The sequence below is a fragment of the Lemur catta genome, chromosome 13 (genome assembly GCF_020740605.2).
Source record: "Lemur catta isolate mLemCat1 chromosome 13, mLemCat1.pri, whole genome shotgun sequence".
In the NCBI taxonomy this organism is placed as follows: domain Eukaryota; kingdom Metazoa; phylum Chordata; class Mammalia; order Primates; family Lemuridae; genus Lemur; species Lemur catta.
In genome coordinates this window covers 59,223,595-59,242,664 of record NC_059140.1, presented here as the reverse complement: position 1 = coordinate 59,242,664, position 19,070 = coordinate 59,223,595, and the positions used below count along the sequence as shown (strand labels likewise).

The 19,070-nt window shown below is 40.5% G+C and overlaps 1 protein-coding gene across 1 annotated transcript in view; it reads left to right on the top strand.

The window, feature by feature from the left end:
* The first annotated feature begins 11,001 nt into the window (after positions 1-11,001).
* The window catches only part of VWA8 (von Willebrand factor A domain containing 8), a 314,655-nt gene continuing 306,586 nt past the window's right edge, over positions 11,002-19,070 (top strand). Inside the window, exon 1 of the mRNA XM_045566813.1 lies at positions 11,002-11,251. Within this exon, the coding sequence (XP_045422769.1) occupies positions 11,089-11,251 (163 nt within the window). The 5' untranslated portion in view covers positions 11,002-11,088. The remainder of the gene's footprint in view (positions 11,252-19,070) is intronic.

Here is a 19,070-nt window from a genome sequence, read left to right as displayed (position 1 = left end):
GCTGGCCCTACTGACCAACAGTGACTCCAAACCCAGCACCAAGTACTTGACTGTAGGCCCACAGGGCATTAGAATGACTCTGGTAAAGAATGCAGCCAACTACCATATTCTCTGATGTGTTGTACTATTTTTAGTTTTCATCTTAATTGACTGCTCTTTGTGGTATTTGATGATCCTGTTTTCCTTAAAACGATCTTCTCCACCCTTGGCTTTGTTGACACTATGATCTCCTGGTTCAACATGTCTCACTGCTTTCCAGTCTCCTGAGTTCATCTCCTATCCTAAACATGAGTGCTCTCCAAGATTCTGTCCTCAGTCCTCTGTTCTTCCCACTCCTGCACACTCTCTCAGAGTGATCTCCTTTGTTAGTTCAACGAACAGAAATTGGAACTGTGCTGGCTTCAGGGAGTCCAGAGATAAGAGACACCGATCCTTCCCTCAAGGTATCCATAGTCTAATGGGGGAGATAGAATATTAAGAGAAGTTTGTTTATAACATAGTAGAGTGAGTGGCGGGAGAAGTTTGGATCATGAAGGGGCTTATGTAATTGATAAGGAGTTTTGAATTCATCTTGAGGGTAAAGGGAAACCAGTCAAAGATTTCATGCAATGAAGTGACATAATTAGATTTGCATTTTAGAAAGATCATCCTGCAAATGATGTGGAGAAGAGATCAGAGGGTGACAAGATTGGAGAGAGGAAATCATTAGTAAGTTCTTATAGCAAATGAAGTTATGATTAGGGTCCAAACCAGGACAATGGCAGAGACATTGAGAAGAGGGAAAGGATTAGATGGATGGGATCAGGGTCAATGTGATGGGATTTGGTTATCATTTGGATATGGGAAGTAAAGGTATGAGAAAGTTTAAGGAGGACCTGTGGTTTCTAATTTGGTTAACAGATTAAAATGGGTTACTATGACTGGGACAGGGACATACCAGGAGAAACAAGTTTTGAGGGGAAAAGGTTGAGTTCAGTTTTAAGTTTAGAGTTTGGAATAGGAATATACAATGTAGGCACTACTGACATTTTGAGCCAGATAATTCTTTGTTGTAAAGGGTTGTCCTGTTCATTGTAGAATATTTAGCAGCATCCCTGGCCTCAACCCAGATGCCAGTAGCACCCTCCCCTCAGTTATGAAAGTCAAAAATGGCTCCAGACATTGCCAAATGTTCCCTAGGGGACAAAATTGCTCTCATTTGAGAATCATTGATTTAGATGGAAGTTGCTCCCATGGTTTCAGCTGTCATGCATATGCTAATGATACTATTATTTGCATCTCAGCCCACACCTTCTCCTGAGCTCTAGACGCATGCAATAAACAGCTTAGAAGACATTTCCAGATTGGCTGGACAGGATGAGGGCCAATTCAGTTCAGGGTGATATTTACATTCCATCTGTACAAATTCTATTCAGAATCCCATTCAAAGTGCCAGTTCTTTAGATGCATAAATGGCACAAATCGTTGTCAAATTCTTGTGTGTATAGAGAAGTTTCTCTCAAGAAAAAGGGAAAAATGAGAAAGAAAAAATATTATTTTAGTTTTACTTTGGGGTCTTCTTTTTTCCTGACAGTAATAGTTCCTTGGTAGCTAAACAGGTACATCTTTCAGAACCTTGGGGAAATCTATGAATTCAGAAATAGACTGTTCAATTACCTGACATTGGTCAGTTAATAGGTTGTCCTAAATTCATGGATTTAAATGTGTCAAGGAGAATTCATTCTCTTTGTGTGAGAATAGAGCTGATGTTTTTTTTCCCTTCATTTTACTTTCCTCAATAATAAAATGAACATATGTTTATAGTAGAAATATTTTGAAACATACAAAGGATAAAGAAAATTTTATAATTATTCATGAACTGACTACTCAAATGTAATCTATATTTTTATATCTTTATTATACGTTAAAAAATTAGAATCGTGTTGATGTATAGTTTTATCTTCTAGCCTTTTAAACATATTATAAAGATTTTATGACTGCATAAATTATAACTCTAATTTAGTTAGCCATTCTTGTTGAATAATTAGTTTTAATATTTCAGTATTATAAATAATGCTGTACAAAACATCCTCATACCAAATCTTTGATAACATCTCTGTTTATTTCCTCCAGCTAGAGTTCTAGAGGGGTGTAAAATGTTTCTAGGTCCTTGAAACATGTAGTTATATTACATCCCAGAATAACTGTAGCACTTTACACCCCCCCCCAGGAATATATGATTCTGTTACCCCATTCTAGTCTTTATTATCAAGGCTTTTTGGTTTGTTTTTTTTTTTAAAAATCATTGCCTGTCTGATGTGCATAAACATTTTTTTCACCTTAAGTTGGGCAATAAGATTTGTGCTATTAGGTATTTTTTAAGGGGTGCAGTGTCCATTGTTTGAGCGGGAAAGGAATGCACGCAGGTGATTTGCTGCCCAGGGAAGCCCAGGCTGGGTCACCGTGGGGAAGGCTGTGATGTGGCTTCCCATCCCCATCATCCCACCTGCTCCGTTGCCTCCTACAACCTCTTCTGCCAGCTCCTCTATGCTTTTTCCCCGTATTGCATTTTCCTCCCAAGAAAGCATTTAATAGATGCTGGGTGAGACTAAATTCCTTAACCACGGATGGCCGTGAAAATTTTGGTTTTGTTTGTTTTATTTACAAACACAATGATAAGTTTCTTCTACCATACAGGGTCCCACACATCTTTGAAAGTTAAGAGAAGACCCCGGCCCCGAAGAACTTCACGAGCTGGTCCTAAGGGAGTGTGATCAGTGCCTGTGTGTTGTCTATTTCTGAAACAGGAACTTCAGAACAAAGGGAGGGCAAAAAATAAGCCTGCCTCAGGGTGTCAGGCATGGCTGTATATGAGAGCTACAAGTTTGTTTTGTTGATTAGTTTGTCAGGACTGTGACTGACGGCATGGTGGTGTAATATGTTCCTCCTTCTCTTCCACCTTCTCTCCCTTCCCCTACTCCCTTTTTCAAGTTACAGAAATACCACGTGCTTGTTTGAACCTGCCTTGGTTACAACAAGCATGTGTTATTTTTGTAATTTAAAATAATACCAAAAGAAATACAAGTTTTTCTCTTACGTCATCATCACCCCTCTGAGGTAACCACGTTAACCGACGGGTATGTGACCCTCCACACCTTTTTTCACACTTACAAAACACGTACCAACATAAGCACGCAGTGGGGACTGTGTATTTCTTTTCCTTTTACTATTAAATATTATGCCTATTCTACATCTATTACTACGATTACTATTAGGCCCATTACGCTGCAGCTTGCTTTGCTAACTTAACAATACGTTGTGGACATCATTTCAAGGCAATGCATGTGGACTAACTTATTCCTCCTCCCTTTTAGAACCAGACAACTCTTAACTGAACAAAGGAATAAATGCACATGATGCAAAGTCAAACAGTACCAGCGTATATGGTGAAATGTTCGTTTGTCTCCTACCTGAACCCTCAGTGCCCTCCCCAGGGGCAACTAACTATCTACGTCTATCAACTAACAGGATGTTAAGAAGGATTTTTCCTCTCTTCCTAGAATTGGAAAGCAAGGCCCGGAGCCAAGGACTGTGAGGACCCTCACAATAACCCCACATTCTAAAGAATCCTGCCAGACTGGGGCTAGACACCTTCCCCAGTTTACTAGAGCAGGCAGAATTGCCTTCTGCCACTAGCAGTCACCCCATCGAGCTCCGTAGCATATGAGGAGGAGGGCTGGGGAGAGGAGAGAGAGCATCACTGAGACTGTGGGTTTTAAAAGGACAGAAAAGGCAACTTTCTCATGCACTCTGCCCCTCTCATCCACAAAGCCAAGAGATGGGGCAAGGTCCCAAGGGAAGCACAGGGGTTGAGGCCAGCGGTGACACAGCCATTTCCCCACAGCTTACTCAGCAAGGTTGCTGGAGTTTCCTGTTAGTCAGGGGAGCTCTGTTGCACACATCCAAACTAGAGTCCTGTGGCCGCTCCGCCCCAAAGTGCAACCCCATCAGCGAGGGCAAACCGAGTTGCGCCACAGGGGGCAGGAGCCGAGCAGGGGAAGGAAGGCCAGTGACAGGTGGGTGGTCTGATCCGGAAACTGTGCAGAGAGGAGCTTTGAAGAACTTGGGCTTAAAGCTCTCATGGATCCCACACTTGAACAGTTGCACAGAGAGCAGTGATGACCACAATTTAGCTAGAAACACTGACAGGCAGCCGAGAGAGGCTCATAATTATGCCGAGGTCAGTAGAGAGACCTTTGCTCTTTGTCACAGACATCTGCCCTGTACCCAACAACGGAAGCTCTGGGGCAATAGCTCTTAACTGGAATAGTTTCTTCTTATAGGCTGCAGTTTGGAAATGTATGTTTTTTGGAGTTGTCACAATGACAGGGGGCCATTCCTAGTGTTTAATAGTCAAGGACCAGGGATGCTAGACAACCTACAATGCACAAATGGTCCCTCCTACAACACTTGTCCCACACAATTATTCAGTGTTCTTCTCAGTCATGTAAGGAAGAAAGCCGCACATGATAATCAGAGCCAAGGACTTGAATATGTTTCAAATAAAAATGTTTTTATAATTTCATTTTGATATTTATGTGGATAAATATTAAATATAAATGCAAAGATTTTTTGCAATGTTATAACATATACTAAATTTTATTATGCAGTGGTTACGGGCTGTGATTTAGCATGACCCTTCTCCAGCAATACTGAACTTTTAGCTGGGGGTATGAAACATATTGGGCTACTTCTGCAGCATTGGCAGGATTTCACTGACTTTGTAAAAGGGTCTTAATAAGTTGTGTAGATTGTGAACAGGCAGACATAATTGAGTCTCTCTTTTGGGTCACTGATCAATTTTTCTCTTGCTCTAGCAATGCATACTGAGAAGAAGGAAAGAGAATGATTGTGGAAAACCTATAATATGCCAAAGATAATGCCAGGCAGCAGGCCGGGTGCAGTGGCTCAGGCCTGTAATCCTAACACTCTGGGAGGGTGAGGCAGGAGGATTGCTTGAGCTCAGGAGTTAGTGACCAGCCTGAGCCAGAGTGGGATCCCATCTCTACTAAAAATAGAAAAAATTAGCCGGGCATAGTGGTGTGCACCTGTAGTCCCAGCTACTTGGGAGGCTGAGGCAGGAGGATTGCTTGAGCCCAGGAGTTTGAGGTTGCAGTGAGCTAGGCTGACGCCACAGCACTCTAGCACAGGTGACAGAGCAAGACTGTCTGAAAAAAAAAAAAAAAAAACAAAAAATGCCAGGCAGCTAACTTGGAATTCTCATGATCACTTGTTCTCTGAGCTAAATATTGTTATCCCCATTTTATTGATGAGGAAACTAAGGCTTTAACTAAGATTAAACTAATCTTCCTGGGTTATCTTTCTTTTCCTACTCCCACTTTTCCTATCACATATTGACCTTCAAATGTTTTTGTTTCCCTTTTATGTAAAGTCACATTTTCTTTTGTAGTTACTGATATCTCCAAAATCTGGTTTCCTTTGCATTGTTACCTTTAAGTTAGCTTTGGATTGTCTTTATCTTTTGATTTTCCCAGATAGCCACTTGATAATTCTACCATGGCTCTCAATTTACCCTTCCCTTCACAGCAGTCAAGCCCCTTGATACTACACATGTATATATGGGTAAGTTATTTATCCCCTCTAAGCCTAGGTTTTCTTATTTGTAAAACAGAAATAACAGTCATTGATACTTATTGACCACTCAATAATGGCGACCTAGGAGGCTAATATGGAAAATAGAAATTTAAAAGTTTTTAAATTTAATTTAATTTTTAAAATTGACCAATAATAATTGTACATATTCATGGGGCACATAGTGATGTTTTGATATATATAATCTATGGTGACCAGATCAGGGTAATTAGCATATCTATCATCTCAAACATTTATCATTTCTTTGTGTTGGGAACAGCCAAATAAAGAGATACAGAGTGAGGTATTGGAGGGTCCCAAATGCAGAGATTCCACACCCTCTGCCATTGAGTTAGGGTGTGTCTCCCTTTTGGGGTACTGGTGTGTTCATCAACCAGGAAGCTCCACTAAACTTTGGGATCCAGAATTTTTGTTGAGGTTTTGACCACGTGATTGAGCTCAAGCTCTGAACCCCTCATCCCAGGTCAAGAGGCTGGGCTGATATCATGTGGTTCAAAGCCCCAAAACTCTGATCACATGGTTGGTCTTTCTGGAATAACCAGCCTCCATCCTGAAGCTACCTAGATTCCCACCATGAGTCACCTTATTAGCATAAACTCAAGAGTATTCCCAAAGGCTCATGAATAACAAAGATACTCCTATCTGAGCCAGGAAGCCAGGACAAAAATCAAATTCTTTATTATATGACAATCTCCAAAGCACAGTTTGAAGACTACTGACCAACAGCAAACTCAAACTTCTAAATATAATACAGCCTAAATAGATCCTAAGTTCCATGAAGGCAGGAAACTGTCTTATTTACTTCTATTAATATTCCCCCAGTAAACAGTGTAGTATGTAGTATACAGTGGGCAATCAATAATATTGCATGGAATGATTTCCTTAAATTCAATCATATGTTGTCTAGGAATCTTTTTCTTTGTTACTTTGAGTACCAGTACATATTTTCTCTTCCTCATATCTCGTCTGTAAGCTCCTAGAGGCCTTTGTATATTCTAATGAAAGATCTGGTAAATGCTCATAAACAAATTAATCTCCTTCATGAATAATCATAGTGCATGATGCCCAAAGACTGATTTACTTCAAATGGTACCCACACAATTTGGTCATAACACAAATAATTCATGATGGCAATTTTAGATAATCATTTACAATTAAACTTTAGGGTCTATTGTGTAATTGAGAAAAGGCTATAAAGAGTTAAGTATGTGGAGAATCAGTAATTTAGAAAAAGGGTTAAGAGTCATTTATGTTCTCAGAGGTAGATTTACACTTTAATATAATACTAGACATACTTGCTAACATTTCTATACTCCAGTGATGGTCACTGTGTATGGTATGAAGTCATATTACATGATGAGGAAATAAACTCTTTCTTTTCCTCCCTCTTACCTCCCACTCTTAACCACAAATATAAATTACTGTTTATTATTACCATTTAGTTCTGAGAAAAAGATTTCTCCATAGCACACTGCCTACATCCATGCCTATTTCCTCTTTGCCAACTATTTTAATTCTGTTTTGCCCAATCCTAACCCCTTCCTATTTCTTCTCTAGTCTCTATTGATCATATTGTCTTTTGAAAATTGCCATTAATTAGTACTGATTAGTCACCTACTGTATCAAGCATTGTCTCTGACTCTTGGGTCTATAGTCTTAAAGAGGTAATGACAAAAACCTAGAAAGTGACAAAAATGGACAGAAATGAGTAAAATTTAAGTATAAAAAACTAATAACCACCCTATAACCATTAGGAAAGTTGCTATCAAAAGAACAGAAAATAACAAGTGTTGGTGAGGATGTGAAGAAATTTGAACCCTTGCACACCGATGGTGAAAATGTAAAATAGTGCAGTTGCTATGGAAAACAATATGTCGGGCTCCTCAAAAAGTTAAAAATAGTATTACCATATGATCCAGCAATTCCGCTTCTGGGTATGTACTCAAAAGAATTAAAAGCAAGAACTAGAAGAGATATTTGTACACCCTTGTTCATAGGAGCATTATTCACAATAGCCAAAATGTGGAAGTGACCCAAGTGTCCAACCAAGTGACAGATGAATGGATAAACAAATTGTAGTATATACATACCATGGACTATTATTCATCCTTCAAAAGGAAGGAAATTCTGACACATGCTACAACATGGATGAACCTTGAGGACATTATGTAAAGTGAAATAAGTCAGTCACAAAAGGACAAATACTACATGATTCAACTTGTGTGATGTGATCATTAATTTTTTGTGTCAAATTGACTGGGCCATGAAGCACCCAGATATTTGGTCAAACATTACTCTGGGCGTGTCTGTGAGGGTGTTTTTGGATATAATTATATGAGTTTTAAAAAGTATGTGATCAGACATTGTAGTGAGACTTTGAGAGAAGTTTTAATGAGGTTGTAATGGACCAAACACCTTTGGTTCATCTTTAAAAACATTGCTAAGGTCCATTCTTACCTATTCAGCCTCACTGACACCAGCAGGAGTTCAGCATTTCAAGCAGAGACTAATTTTACTTCCATGTAACTAGCACTTGATGCTTTCTGTCTTCCTAACTCAAGTCATAGTACATGTCACCACCTAAAGTGTCATGATCAAAATGTCCAGTGGCTGCCCAATATGCCTCTAAAATAAAGTCCAACTTCTTCACCCAGCCATTCAAGATTCTTCACTCTATAATCTTTTCCACCCCCTGTGACAACATCTACTACTTCTCGAAGATTACCCATCTTACCTGGCTGGTCTCACTGCTCCTATAAATTAACTATGCTCATCAGGACTCCAAGCCTCTACTCATCCTCTATACTCCTCTCCTGTATTTATCCAAATGCAAACTATCATTCAAAGTAAAGCTCAAGTGCTACCCTTCCTCTGGCTCAAATTTTTCTTCCACATTGTAGATGTGTCATTCTAAAAACTCTTCACCATTTTTCCATTTCCTAGAGGTTAATGTGCAAACTCTTTCTTTTGGCCTACAATATGGTCCCAATTTCTCTTTCTGGTCTTATCCCTACAAACTGTTTTACGTGCCTGACCTCTAGACACACTGAATCACTCTCTGCTTCTTAATCGTGCCATGTACTTTCAGCTCTCTCTGTCTGTGTATGTGATCTTCCTTCTGCAAGGTTTGACTTGTCCTTTTCTCAGCCTGACAAATTCCTGCATATCCTTCAAGAACCATTTCAAACATTACTGCCTCTGTGAAGGCTCACTGATCTCTTCCAGGTGTAGCAGTCCACCCCAGAGTACCCTGAGCCAAAATCTGCACGTGTCACACTGTATTGTAATTCTTTATTTGTATGTTTGTCTTCTATACTTGATGTGTGCTCATTGCATCACAGTACCTAACAGCGTACTAGTTGTACAGCAGTTGCTCAATGAATGTTCTAACCTGTATTGATCTCCCTATTGTCTTAACTTCAAAAGCTCTTAGTGTTTATATCAGTCATTTTGCTAAATTGCCTTAGATTGTTCTTCCCTTCTTTCAGGTGTGTACTGGGTTTCCCCGTGAGATTAAATGGAGATGCGCTGATGTATTTAATTCTTCCAGCCTCAGTTTCTTTATCTGTAAAATGGAAGATAATAATAGTACCTCAATCAAAGCATTGTTTTGTGAAATGAGATAAATCATTAAAGTGTTTAGCATACTGCCTGGCACGTAGTATGTGTTCAAAGCAGGAAAAGTAGTTTATAAGCTTACATCCTGAATTTATGTCATTTCTCCCAGCAGTCTCATAGGGTTGCTGTGAGGATTAAATGAGAAGATACAGATGAAATCATGTTGTAATGCATTATGTAAATATTTGTTACCTTTATTTTCACTATCTCCCCAACTAGGCTAGAAGCCCCTTTCAGCCTTCATTCCTCAAGTGCAAGCCCTTCAGCGAGATGTACAAAGCCTTCCTCACCTAGCCTTGTTTCTCTTTTACAGCCTCTTTCCTCTATCATTTTCTTCTCAGAACCTATCACAGGGTTATGCACCTGGTGGTAGGTGCTCAATATGTATTTGAAGACAGAGGCAGCTCTAGAATTAGCAAGGCCTTTAGCTGAAAGTGAGGCCTTCTGCATTCTTTGATGTTTGTTTTGTATAACTTGATTCAAACTTTTTGCCTTCGTCAATTCGCTCCTGACATTTTGAGGATGAGTCTAATTATATTAGGCTTAGTTTGCTTTGTGGTACAACCGCTTCCGCTTTTGGAATGTATGAAAGGATGCAGCCTTAGCCAGTGTCCTACTTTTCTCTTACTAAAGACATAAATTATGTTTATATAACTCTTGTATTACAGGATGACCGAAAAAGTGCTTGATTTGGGTCCTGTCTGATGTTGAGCAATTTCTATATATCATTAAGATGTGAATTTTCCACTTAGAATTTAGGAAGCGGCAATAAAACATAGAAACAAAGAAACAATCACCACAAAAAAGACAAAGGGCAAGGCTTTCAAATGTGCTGCTGAAACCACTGGTGTGGTTACAATGAATCAAGATAGGTGAAAGTTCCCATAATCTCGTGCATATTTTCTGAATTTCCGAAAAGGATTTGAAGCAGCCTTCAGGGAAAAGGCACTATCACAAAACTGGGCCGTTAACTAAGAAAAGATTTAGCGCAAGTATCTGAAGAGCCACACCGACAAATGTTCCTAAAACCCTTCGGCATTCCCTGAACTGAGGGTTTATGGGACTGCAGGGGAACTAGGGATGCAGGCCTGGTGAGTCCCGGCGTACAGGCACCGGGGCGGCGAGGCGAGCGGGGCCAAGAGCTGCAGCCCGGCCGGCCCGCGCTGCTCCCTGGGCCGGGCGTTCCGGGTCCTTCCGATGCCGGGAGTGTCCCAGTTAAGGGAGAAAAGCCCCTGAGCTCGTCAAATGGGTTCTCGGCTTCGAGCTGGAAAGAATTTGAGAGTAAGCCAACTTGCGACAGAAAATTTATTGGGAGATAGACAATAGATCCTACTCCACAGACTAGGGGTCCTTTCCGGAGCAGGAAGGGGACCCCTTATGGGACAATGGTAACGTTTTTTAAACGTTCAAAAACCCTGTTAGCGACCAGCATTGTCTTGAAGTTAGGCCATAGAGGATAATCATAAACTACTGTCGCAGAAAGGAAAGCGCAGTTTGTAAGGCATTCGGCTTAGTAATGTATCCATCATCCTCGATGGGTCCCGCTGGCGACATTCTCGTTCAGGGCGCTCGGGCTCCGGTATGGGTCAAAATGGCTGCACTTAGGCTCCCTCGACCTGCCCTCTCGGCCGCACCCCCACGTTACTTCCCCCGCGGAGGCCGGGCCAAGACCGCGGAGCCGGCCGCGCCGGGGGAAGGCGTTTCCGGCGGACTCAGCTCCGTGCCGCTTCCTGTCCTTCTCACCCCGCCGCCCCACGCTGCCCGCCTGGGACGCAGCTCGACCCGGCCCCCCAGGCGTCCCGGCGGTGACCCGGCCTCATGCAGTCCCGGCTCCTTTTCCTCCGGGCATCCGGCGGCCACGGCGGCGCGGCCTCCCGGCGAGTGAGGCTGCTCCTGCGGCAGGTGCTGCCGGGCAGGCCGGGCGGCGACAGGCAGCGGCCGGAGGTTAGACTGCGGCACGCCGGGGCAGGGGCCGACACAGGTAACCCGGGGCGCCCCCGCCGGCCCCGCCGGCCCCTCACGCGCCGCCGCCTGGCCTTCCTGTTGTTCCGCTGTACAGGGAAGGATCGTTTGCTCCGCGGGGAGCCGAAAGATCGAGGTTCTAGTGCCGACCTAGCTGCTAACTGCTGTGTAACATGGGGCAAGGCGCTTGCAGTCTCTGAGCCTCATTCTGCCGCCCGTAGGGTCTAGACTGATGTTTCTGATGACTCGGAATAGTGATTTCTCCTTCCGCCGCTGCTGCTTTTACCCCCAGAAAGAATTCTGACTTGGATTATAGCACACGCAGAGGTTAATGCAGCAGCCCTTGAGAGCTGTTGAAAGCCGGACTTGACCTTGCTCTCTGAGTCCCAAGGGTTTGGAAGCCGGTCTCTGCTTTCCAGCCAGGGCTTGTGGCGGCTTAGAAGTGTACGTTCTGGTTAGAGAACCCATAGTTCACGGTGTTTAAAATGTATCCAAGAGGCTTTCGAAGTTTTACAGGAGTTTTCCTTCCTCAAAGTTTCACATATTCTTGGAGCTGAAAGTTACACCTTAATTTAGTTAAAACCCTTGACTCTGCAATTGACATAATTGAGACCCGGAAGGGAAAACTGACTTGATGAAGATCACACAACTAGTGAGTACGCTAAAGTCACATGCTCTGATTTCTAAGCTTGGTGGCTTTGGCTCTACCTGAGCTGGTTTTAGGAATTTTTTTTGTTGTGTGTTGAGGTTAGGTGGTAGGAATTGATGTCTGTTGTTGCTTCTCTTGATTGGTGAAGTGATTCTAGGCAAGATTTTGTCAATGTTGTTGCTTAGAATAATGGAGGTTTGCACTATGAAATTGTAGGTTTCATTATTCCTCTTGCCTTCTTCCCGTTCCCCCCCCACCAATTTTGCTTGCCAAAAAATGAGCCAGTTTATGTCTCATGCATTTAATTCATTCATTGAACAAATGCTCCCCTCTCATAGAGTTGCAATTTCAAATTTTGCCTTTTCTCAATTATTTTGATGTCTAGGGTGTTTTGTTCGTTTGTTATTTGTTTAGTCATTTGTGTTTCCCATTTGTTTGTTGCTGTTTTCCAGAGGTCAAGGGTAGAAATGTAGTTTAATCTATAACTTGGGCTGTGGAGTTAGACAATCTGGGTTGGAATCCACTTCTGCATTGTCTAGCTATGGGGACTTGAGGGCAGGTTACTGAACTTTGTGTCCCAGGTTTCTTAACTGTAAAATGAGGAAAAGGGTATATCTAATAGAGTTGTGAGAATTCAGCCTTTGATACATATTAATGTTCAATAAAAGTTAACTTCTATTATTCTTATATATATAATACACTTTAGCTATGTGAGAATTAATTTCCTTGCCTTTAGAAGAAATGATACCAGTTCTTTTTAGGTTCAGGACTCTGAGAACTCTCTGGGTAGGTAAGTGTAGCAGAATTAATTGATGTGAACTTTTTAAAAAAATTGTTCTTTGTACAGAAATAATACCTATTGATTGTAAAAACATTAGAAACACATGTGGGTGTGAATTTTAAAGTCTGTATTATATGGGTGGGTGTTCGTAGGTTAGTTGTAAATGTACTCAAAATTTGTGTTATGTCAAGCAAATCAAAGTACAGGCTTTGCTTCAAATATGAGAGTCATGGGTACATTACAGACACCATACTAACTTCTTAGATTCAGTCATTGACTAGGGCAGTATGAGACCACAAGAAGTAAATTATGTTAACTTCATTTGCCTTGCTGCTGCAAAGATTCAAAGGTTGAAGGTCTGAGGCCTAGGTAAATGCAGCTGGGAACTCATCAGAGATCTGGACTCCAGTAAGAACAGCTGTGAGCAAGGTGAACAGAAGACAAGCTCTTGGCTACCCTGAAACATAGGGTAAGGCCATCACGGTTGGAGTGTCCCATTCTGAACCAGAGGTGATACACAGACAAATGTAAAACCCCAAATAGCAGTTGGCCTTAATGGATTACCGTTTATGTTGGTAAGATGCTCTCAGCTGCACTCTTACATGTGACCAGTAACTCATCTCCTCTATGCATGTAGTTGACATTGCTTCCTAGTATTAAATAGTCTGAAAAAAAGGCAACAAAAGAGCATAAATAATAGATTCAAGTTATATGTGGTTTTTATTTCTCTAGGACTGTTTGTCTATCTTATTGGTGCTTGCCAATACTTTGTACCTTAAAAGTTCATACAGAGAAGGAGTAGGAGATGCTGATATTACTTTGTTGGCTCTCAAGATAGGACCTTTATTAAGCCTGATAAGGAGAAGGAAGAGAGGTCATTTATGTTAAAAAGAAAAAAAAAACTCTGCAACCCAAAAATGCACTGCTTTTGATTTTTTGCTATCAGATCATATAAGTGTCTATACTTTGTAAATGCTTTATATCTTCTTACACTTCAGTTAGTCTCTTGGTTTTAGGAACAAAGAGGTTAACGAGTTTATCTACCACTAAGAATATTCAATAAGAATTATTGTAGTATTTTCACAGGTGAAGCCAAGCAAGTTGGCTCAGTAGGACTCTAACATTAAATAGATTCAAATATACTGTAGATCAGATAATAAACCTGGAAATATAACTGTATAAATCTACCATGCCACATTTAGTGTTCTCCTTTAACACCATTATTATTAAAGGCATTCACTGTTTTTTCTTTATGACTCTTGTGTATGAAGTAATTTGTTTGTAGAAATACTCTAAAATCCTCGCCTCCTCTTCCGGTCCCGTCTGGTCTCCTCTTCCTTGTCTGGTCCCCTCTTCCTTGTCTGGTCTCATCTCCTCTTCTGGTCTCATCTTCTCTTCTGGTCTGTTCTCCTCTTCCTTGTCCTGTCTGGTCTCCTCTTCCTTGTCTGGTCTCGTCTGGTCTCCTCTTCCTCGTCTGGTCTCGTCTGGTCTCCTTTTCGTCATCTGGTCTCGTCTCCTCCTTTTCCTCTTCCCCACCACTGCCCTTTCCTTAGGGTCTTGCTCTGTTGCCCAGGCTAGAAGTGCAGTGGTGTCACCACAGCTCCATAGCTCACTGCAACTTCATACTCCTGGGTTCAAGTGATCTTCCTGCCTCAGCTTCCTGAGTAGCTGGGACTACAGGCCCGTGCCACGATGCCAGGCTAATTATTTTTAGTAGGGACGGGGTCTAGCCTCTTGCTCAGGCTGGCCTAGAACTCCTGACCTCAAGCAATCCTCCTGCCTCAGCTTCCTGAAGTGCTAGGATTACAGGCATGAGCCACCCTGCCCGGCCAAATTTCCTTTTTGAATAAAGGAAAGTTTCCCACTAAAAAAAAAAAAAAGAAAAGAAACCCAGCCAATTGCAGGGATACATAACACAACAAAGTTTTTATAACTATCTCAACCATGTTGGGTAGAAGCTATAATCATCACTCTAGGGTTACAGTCTTGAGAAAGCCAAAAGTTTTAATTACTTCTCTTCATTCAAACAAGAATAAAGAGAAAAAACAAGGAATGCTACAGGATCTGATACCTTCATCAACAATGCTCAAATCCCCTCTCCAGAGAAAAGCACTTCCCCAAGGTGCCAAATATCACAAACAAAGCTTTTCTTTTTTAGTTTTATTTTTTAATTGACACATAATAATTGTATATATTTATAGGGTACAGTGTGATTTTCAGTACATGTATATATTGTGCAATGATCGAATTTTGGTATTTAGCATATCTAGTGCCTCAAATATTTATCATTTCCTTCTGATGAGAACATTCAAAATCCTTCCTTCTGGTTATTTTGAAATATACAGTATTTTTAACTGTAGGAACTCTACTGTGCAATAGGACACCAGAACTTATTCTTCCTGTCCAACTGTAAGTTTGTACCCATTAACCAATCTCTCCTCGTCTCCTTTCCACCTACTTTCCTCAAACAATTCAATAGCAAAAAATAATAATAAACTGACTTAAAAACGGGCAAAAGACCCTCATAGACATTTCTCAAAAGAAGATATACAAATGTCCAACAATTATTAATATATGAAAAAATGTTTAACATCATTAATCATCAGGGAAATGTAAATCAAAACCACAATGAGCCTCACCTCACCCCAGCTATCCCATGCTCTTTAGAACTTATGTCATATGGTGTTCTGCTCTACTTCCATTCGTTGACGTTTGGAAGACAACACAGCTTGGCCCAAGATATAAAAGCAGTTTGCACTTCACTTCTAATTCACCCAGCCCTGAAATAGAGAGTCTTCCCCATCTGGTTCTCACCCTCATCTTACTGTTCCCTATATACCTAAAAATAGACTTTATCTCCTGGTCTCAGTCTAAGGTTTGAGATGACTCTTTCCTTATCTTGTCTTTCTTAGAATGTTATTTTTTTTCTTCTCCTGGATAATGATAATAATTAGCATTTATGAAGTACTTAATATGGGCTGGTGCTGTTTTAAGTGCTTTCCAAAATTAATACGTTAAATCTTCATAGTAAATCTATGAGAGGGATAATGTGGTAGCACCACTTTATGAAGTGAGGAATCTGCAGGAACAGAGGGATCACACAGCATGCCCAGTATCAAACAGTTACTAGTGGAAGAACCAGGATTCAGAGCCACATAGTTTAATTTCAGGATTTCCATTCTTAACACCCTATGACACTGCTATATCCACCTCACTTCTTTCTCCCTAAGACCTCCTTTCTCTTCTACCCCAATCTTTCACGGTCTCCTTTTCTGAGGGACATACCTCTTACTTTTCTTCCTAAAAAAAAAAAAATGCTCTAAAATAATTTTGCATAGCAAACTATGTTGATTGTAGAAAAGCAAAAATAACACACAAATCCCCTAAAACATAATCCTCCCACCCAGGTTTATAATGATCAACTTTTTAGTGTTAATCCTATAAGATTTTATATGTATGTAAAATGTTTATTAAAATACATATTTCCTTTTAAAATAGGATCATGTATATTTTATAATTCATCCATCCATTGTGAACATTTTAACATAGTGATAAATATTGCTATACATGATCATTTAAAATAGATTTTAAGTTTATATATTTATCAGTATAATTTATTTTCCCAATTTCCGATTCTTAGACATTCAGGTTGTCTAATTTAAAATACATAAACAGTGCAGTAAACATCCATCAATATGAATTTTTGTGATTTTTAAGATTATATTCTTGTGGCACCAGCTCATGCTTGTAATCCTAGGACTTTGGGAGGCCGAGACTAGAGGACTGCCTGAGGCCAGGAGTATGAGACCAGCCTGAGCAATATGGCAAGACCCCATCTCTATAAAAAAATAGAAAAATTGGCCAGGCATGGTGGTGTGTGCCTATTGTCCCAGCTACTCTGGAGCCTAAGGCAGGAGGCTTGCTTGAGCCCAGAGTTTGAGGTTGCTGTGAGCTATCATGATACCACTGCACTCCAGTCTGGGCAACAGAGTGAAACCCTCTGCCCACTGCCCACCCCCAAAGATTGTATTCTTGGGCTACAATAGACTTAAGTAGTAATAAATGATTTGGGAGAGATGAAATATAGAACTCTGGCTTCAACTGGAAAATACGATGCAAAGGGAAAATTACGATGGTTTAGGACATATGGTCTTAGCTTTGTATTTACTAGGTATTGAACCTTGGGAAAATTAACTACTTTGAACCTGTAGCAGACTATTTTGACCCTGAAGATATTCTGACCCTGGCATATATTAAAGAATTTAGTAGTAAAATCCCAAAACAGTTGTAACTTTTAATTCAACAGGAAGACTTGTATTAGGGTCACGTAGACCACTGTGGAAATTGCTGATACATTTGCTTTTTTCTCAGGTCTATATTTAGTATATAAAAAAATGGTGACAGTGATTGTTAACCTGAGGTGATTCCTTTCTCCCAGGGGGACATTTGGCAATGTCTGGAGATGTTTTTGGTTGTCAGAACCAGGAAGGAAGGGGTACTACTGGCATTTAGTGGGTAGAGGCCAGCAATGCTGCTAAACATTCCATGATGCATAGGGCAGCCCCTCACAACAAAGAATTATCCAAATGTCAATAGTGCCACTGTTGAGAAATTCTGAACTAAACTAACTTTGTCAAAGCTGCTGTTAAAAACTTTAGGTGAAATAAATTCAATAGTTTAATTGAGTAAAGAATGATTTGCAAATTAGGCAGCCCTCAAACCCAGAAGAGGTTCAGAGAGCTCCATTCCACAATGTGAGCAGGCGGCATTTATGAATGGAAAATGGAAGTGAGATACAGAAACAGCTTCATTGGTTATAGCTCAGCTTTGCCTTATTTGAACTCATTTTGAGCAGTTGGCAGCCTGTAATTGACTGAAGCTCAGCTGCTCTGGTTGGCTGAGATTCCACTATTTGTTACAAAAGTATACTTCTAAGTTAGACGTTTAGTTAATTTGTGTGCTAAATTAAGTTATGGTTTTTATTTAAAGACTCAAAGTACAGAGGAATCCTCAGGCCAAATTTAATTTAATTCCCCCTTTTTTTCAGCCTCCTAATTTTGACAAATTGACCAAAAGCTTGGGCATTGATGCCATTCTTTGTCACCATCATAATGGACTTACTTGGTTTCACTATGGAATTCATAAATCATGACGTCACGTCAGTTGAATAATTCTTTATGTTGTTGCTGATTGAGTCAAAGAGAGACCATTGAATGCTCAATGAAAGGCTGCATGCAAACATTTAAGACTTGAAGAGGAGGCCGGGCGTGGTGGCTCATGCCTGTAACACTAGCACTCTGGGAGGCCATGGTGGGAGGATCACTTGAGTTCAGGAGTTCAAGACCAACCTGAGGAAGAGCGAGACCCCATCTCTACTAAAAATAGAAAAAATTAGCCGGGCATGGTGGCACATGCCTGTAGTCCCAGCTACTTGGGAGGCTGAAGCAGGAAGATCGCTTGAGCCCAGGAGGTTGAGGTTGCTGTGAGCTAGGCTGACGCCAAGGCACTCTAGCCTGGACAACAGAGCAAGACTCTGTCTCAAAAAAAAACCACCAAAAAAAAAAAAAAAAAAAACTTGAAGAGGATGTGGCAGACCAGAGGGACTGTTACGATGACTTTCAGGAGAATAATAACTAAAGACCAAAATGTACTCCTTAACAGGAGTCCCTGTGAACTGAACCACTTAAAAATCAAATAAATCAAAGTTCAGGGAATATAGTTCAATAGTATTTAAGTACAATTGGTCATAGTCTGTGTTTGGGGTATGATGACTATTAAGGAATATAGTTTGCTGTATAATGCTCTGATTTTATAGAGGTATTTAATTTTGTCATTAGCCTGGTAAGACAAGGTATAGTAACCTGGAGACCCACTACTACAAGAAACATAAATATTAGAAAACCTTGGGAAATTCATATTTGCCATCTACCATTTAGGAGGATGCCTGTAAACTGTTAGCTGCTCCTGTAAACATATTGTGTGTTCTTTTCTTTTTAGAATTGTTTAAAAATGTTTTTGGTGGCAGCATCCAAAAAAACAGCAGTATGAGCCACCATTTAAAAAATTTGTCTTACAAGTTCCCAGCTAATACTGATGCTTTGAGAATCTTATGATAGATCGAGTGAAGACAAAGAGTTGATTAGGCAGGGAAGAAGAAAGGAGGTCTTGGTGGGTTGTGGAAGAGGTTTGCAGTCTTTAGGTTTTTGTCTTCAGTGATTTTTGCCTTGCCTCCTTCTGGCTGCTAATTTTGGGTCTAGCAAGGACTTAGCTTCATATGTAGTTTTTATCTTCCTCATTCAATTTACCACATACTCGTAATAAATTTCTTTATCCACAACAATTCTTTTTCAAAGATTTACAAATTTCCTTGTTTCTAAAGTTTCTGTCTCACAGGGTTCTTTTGGGAAT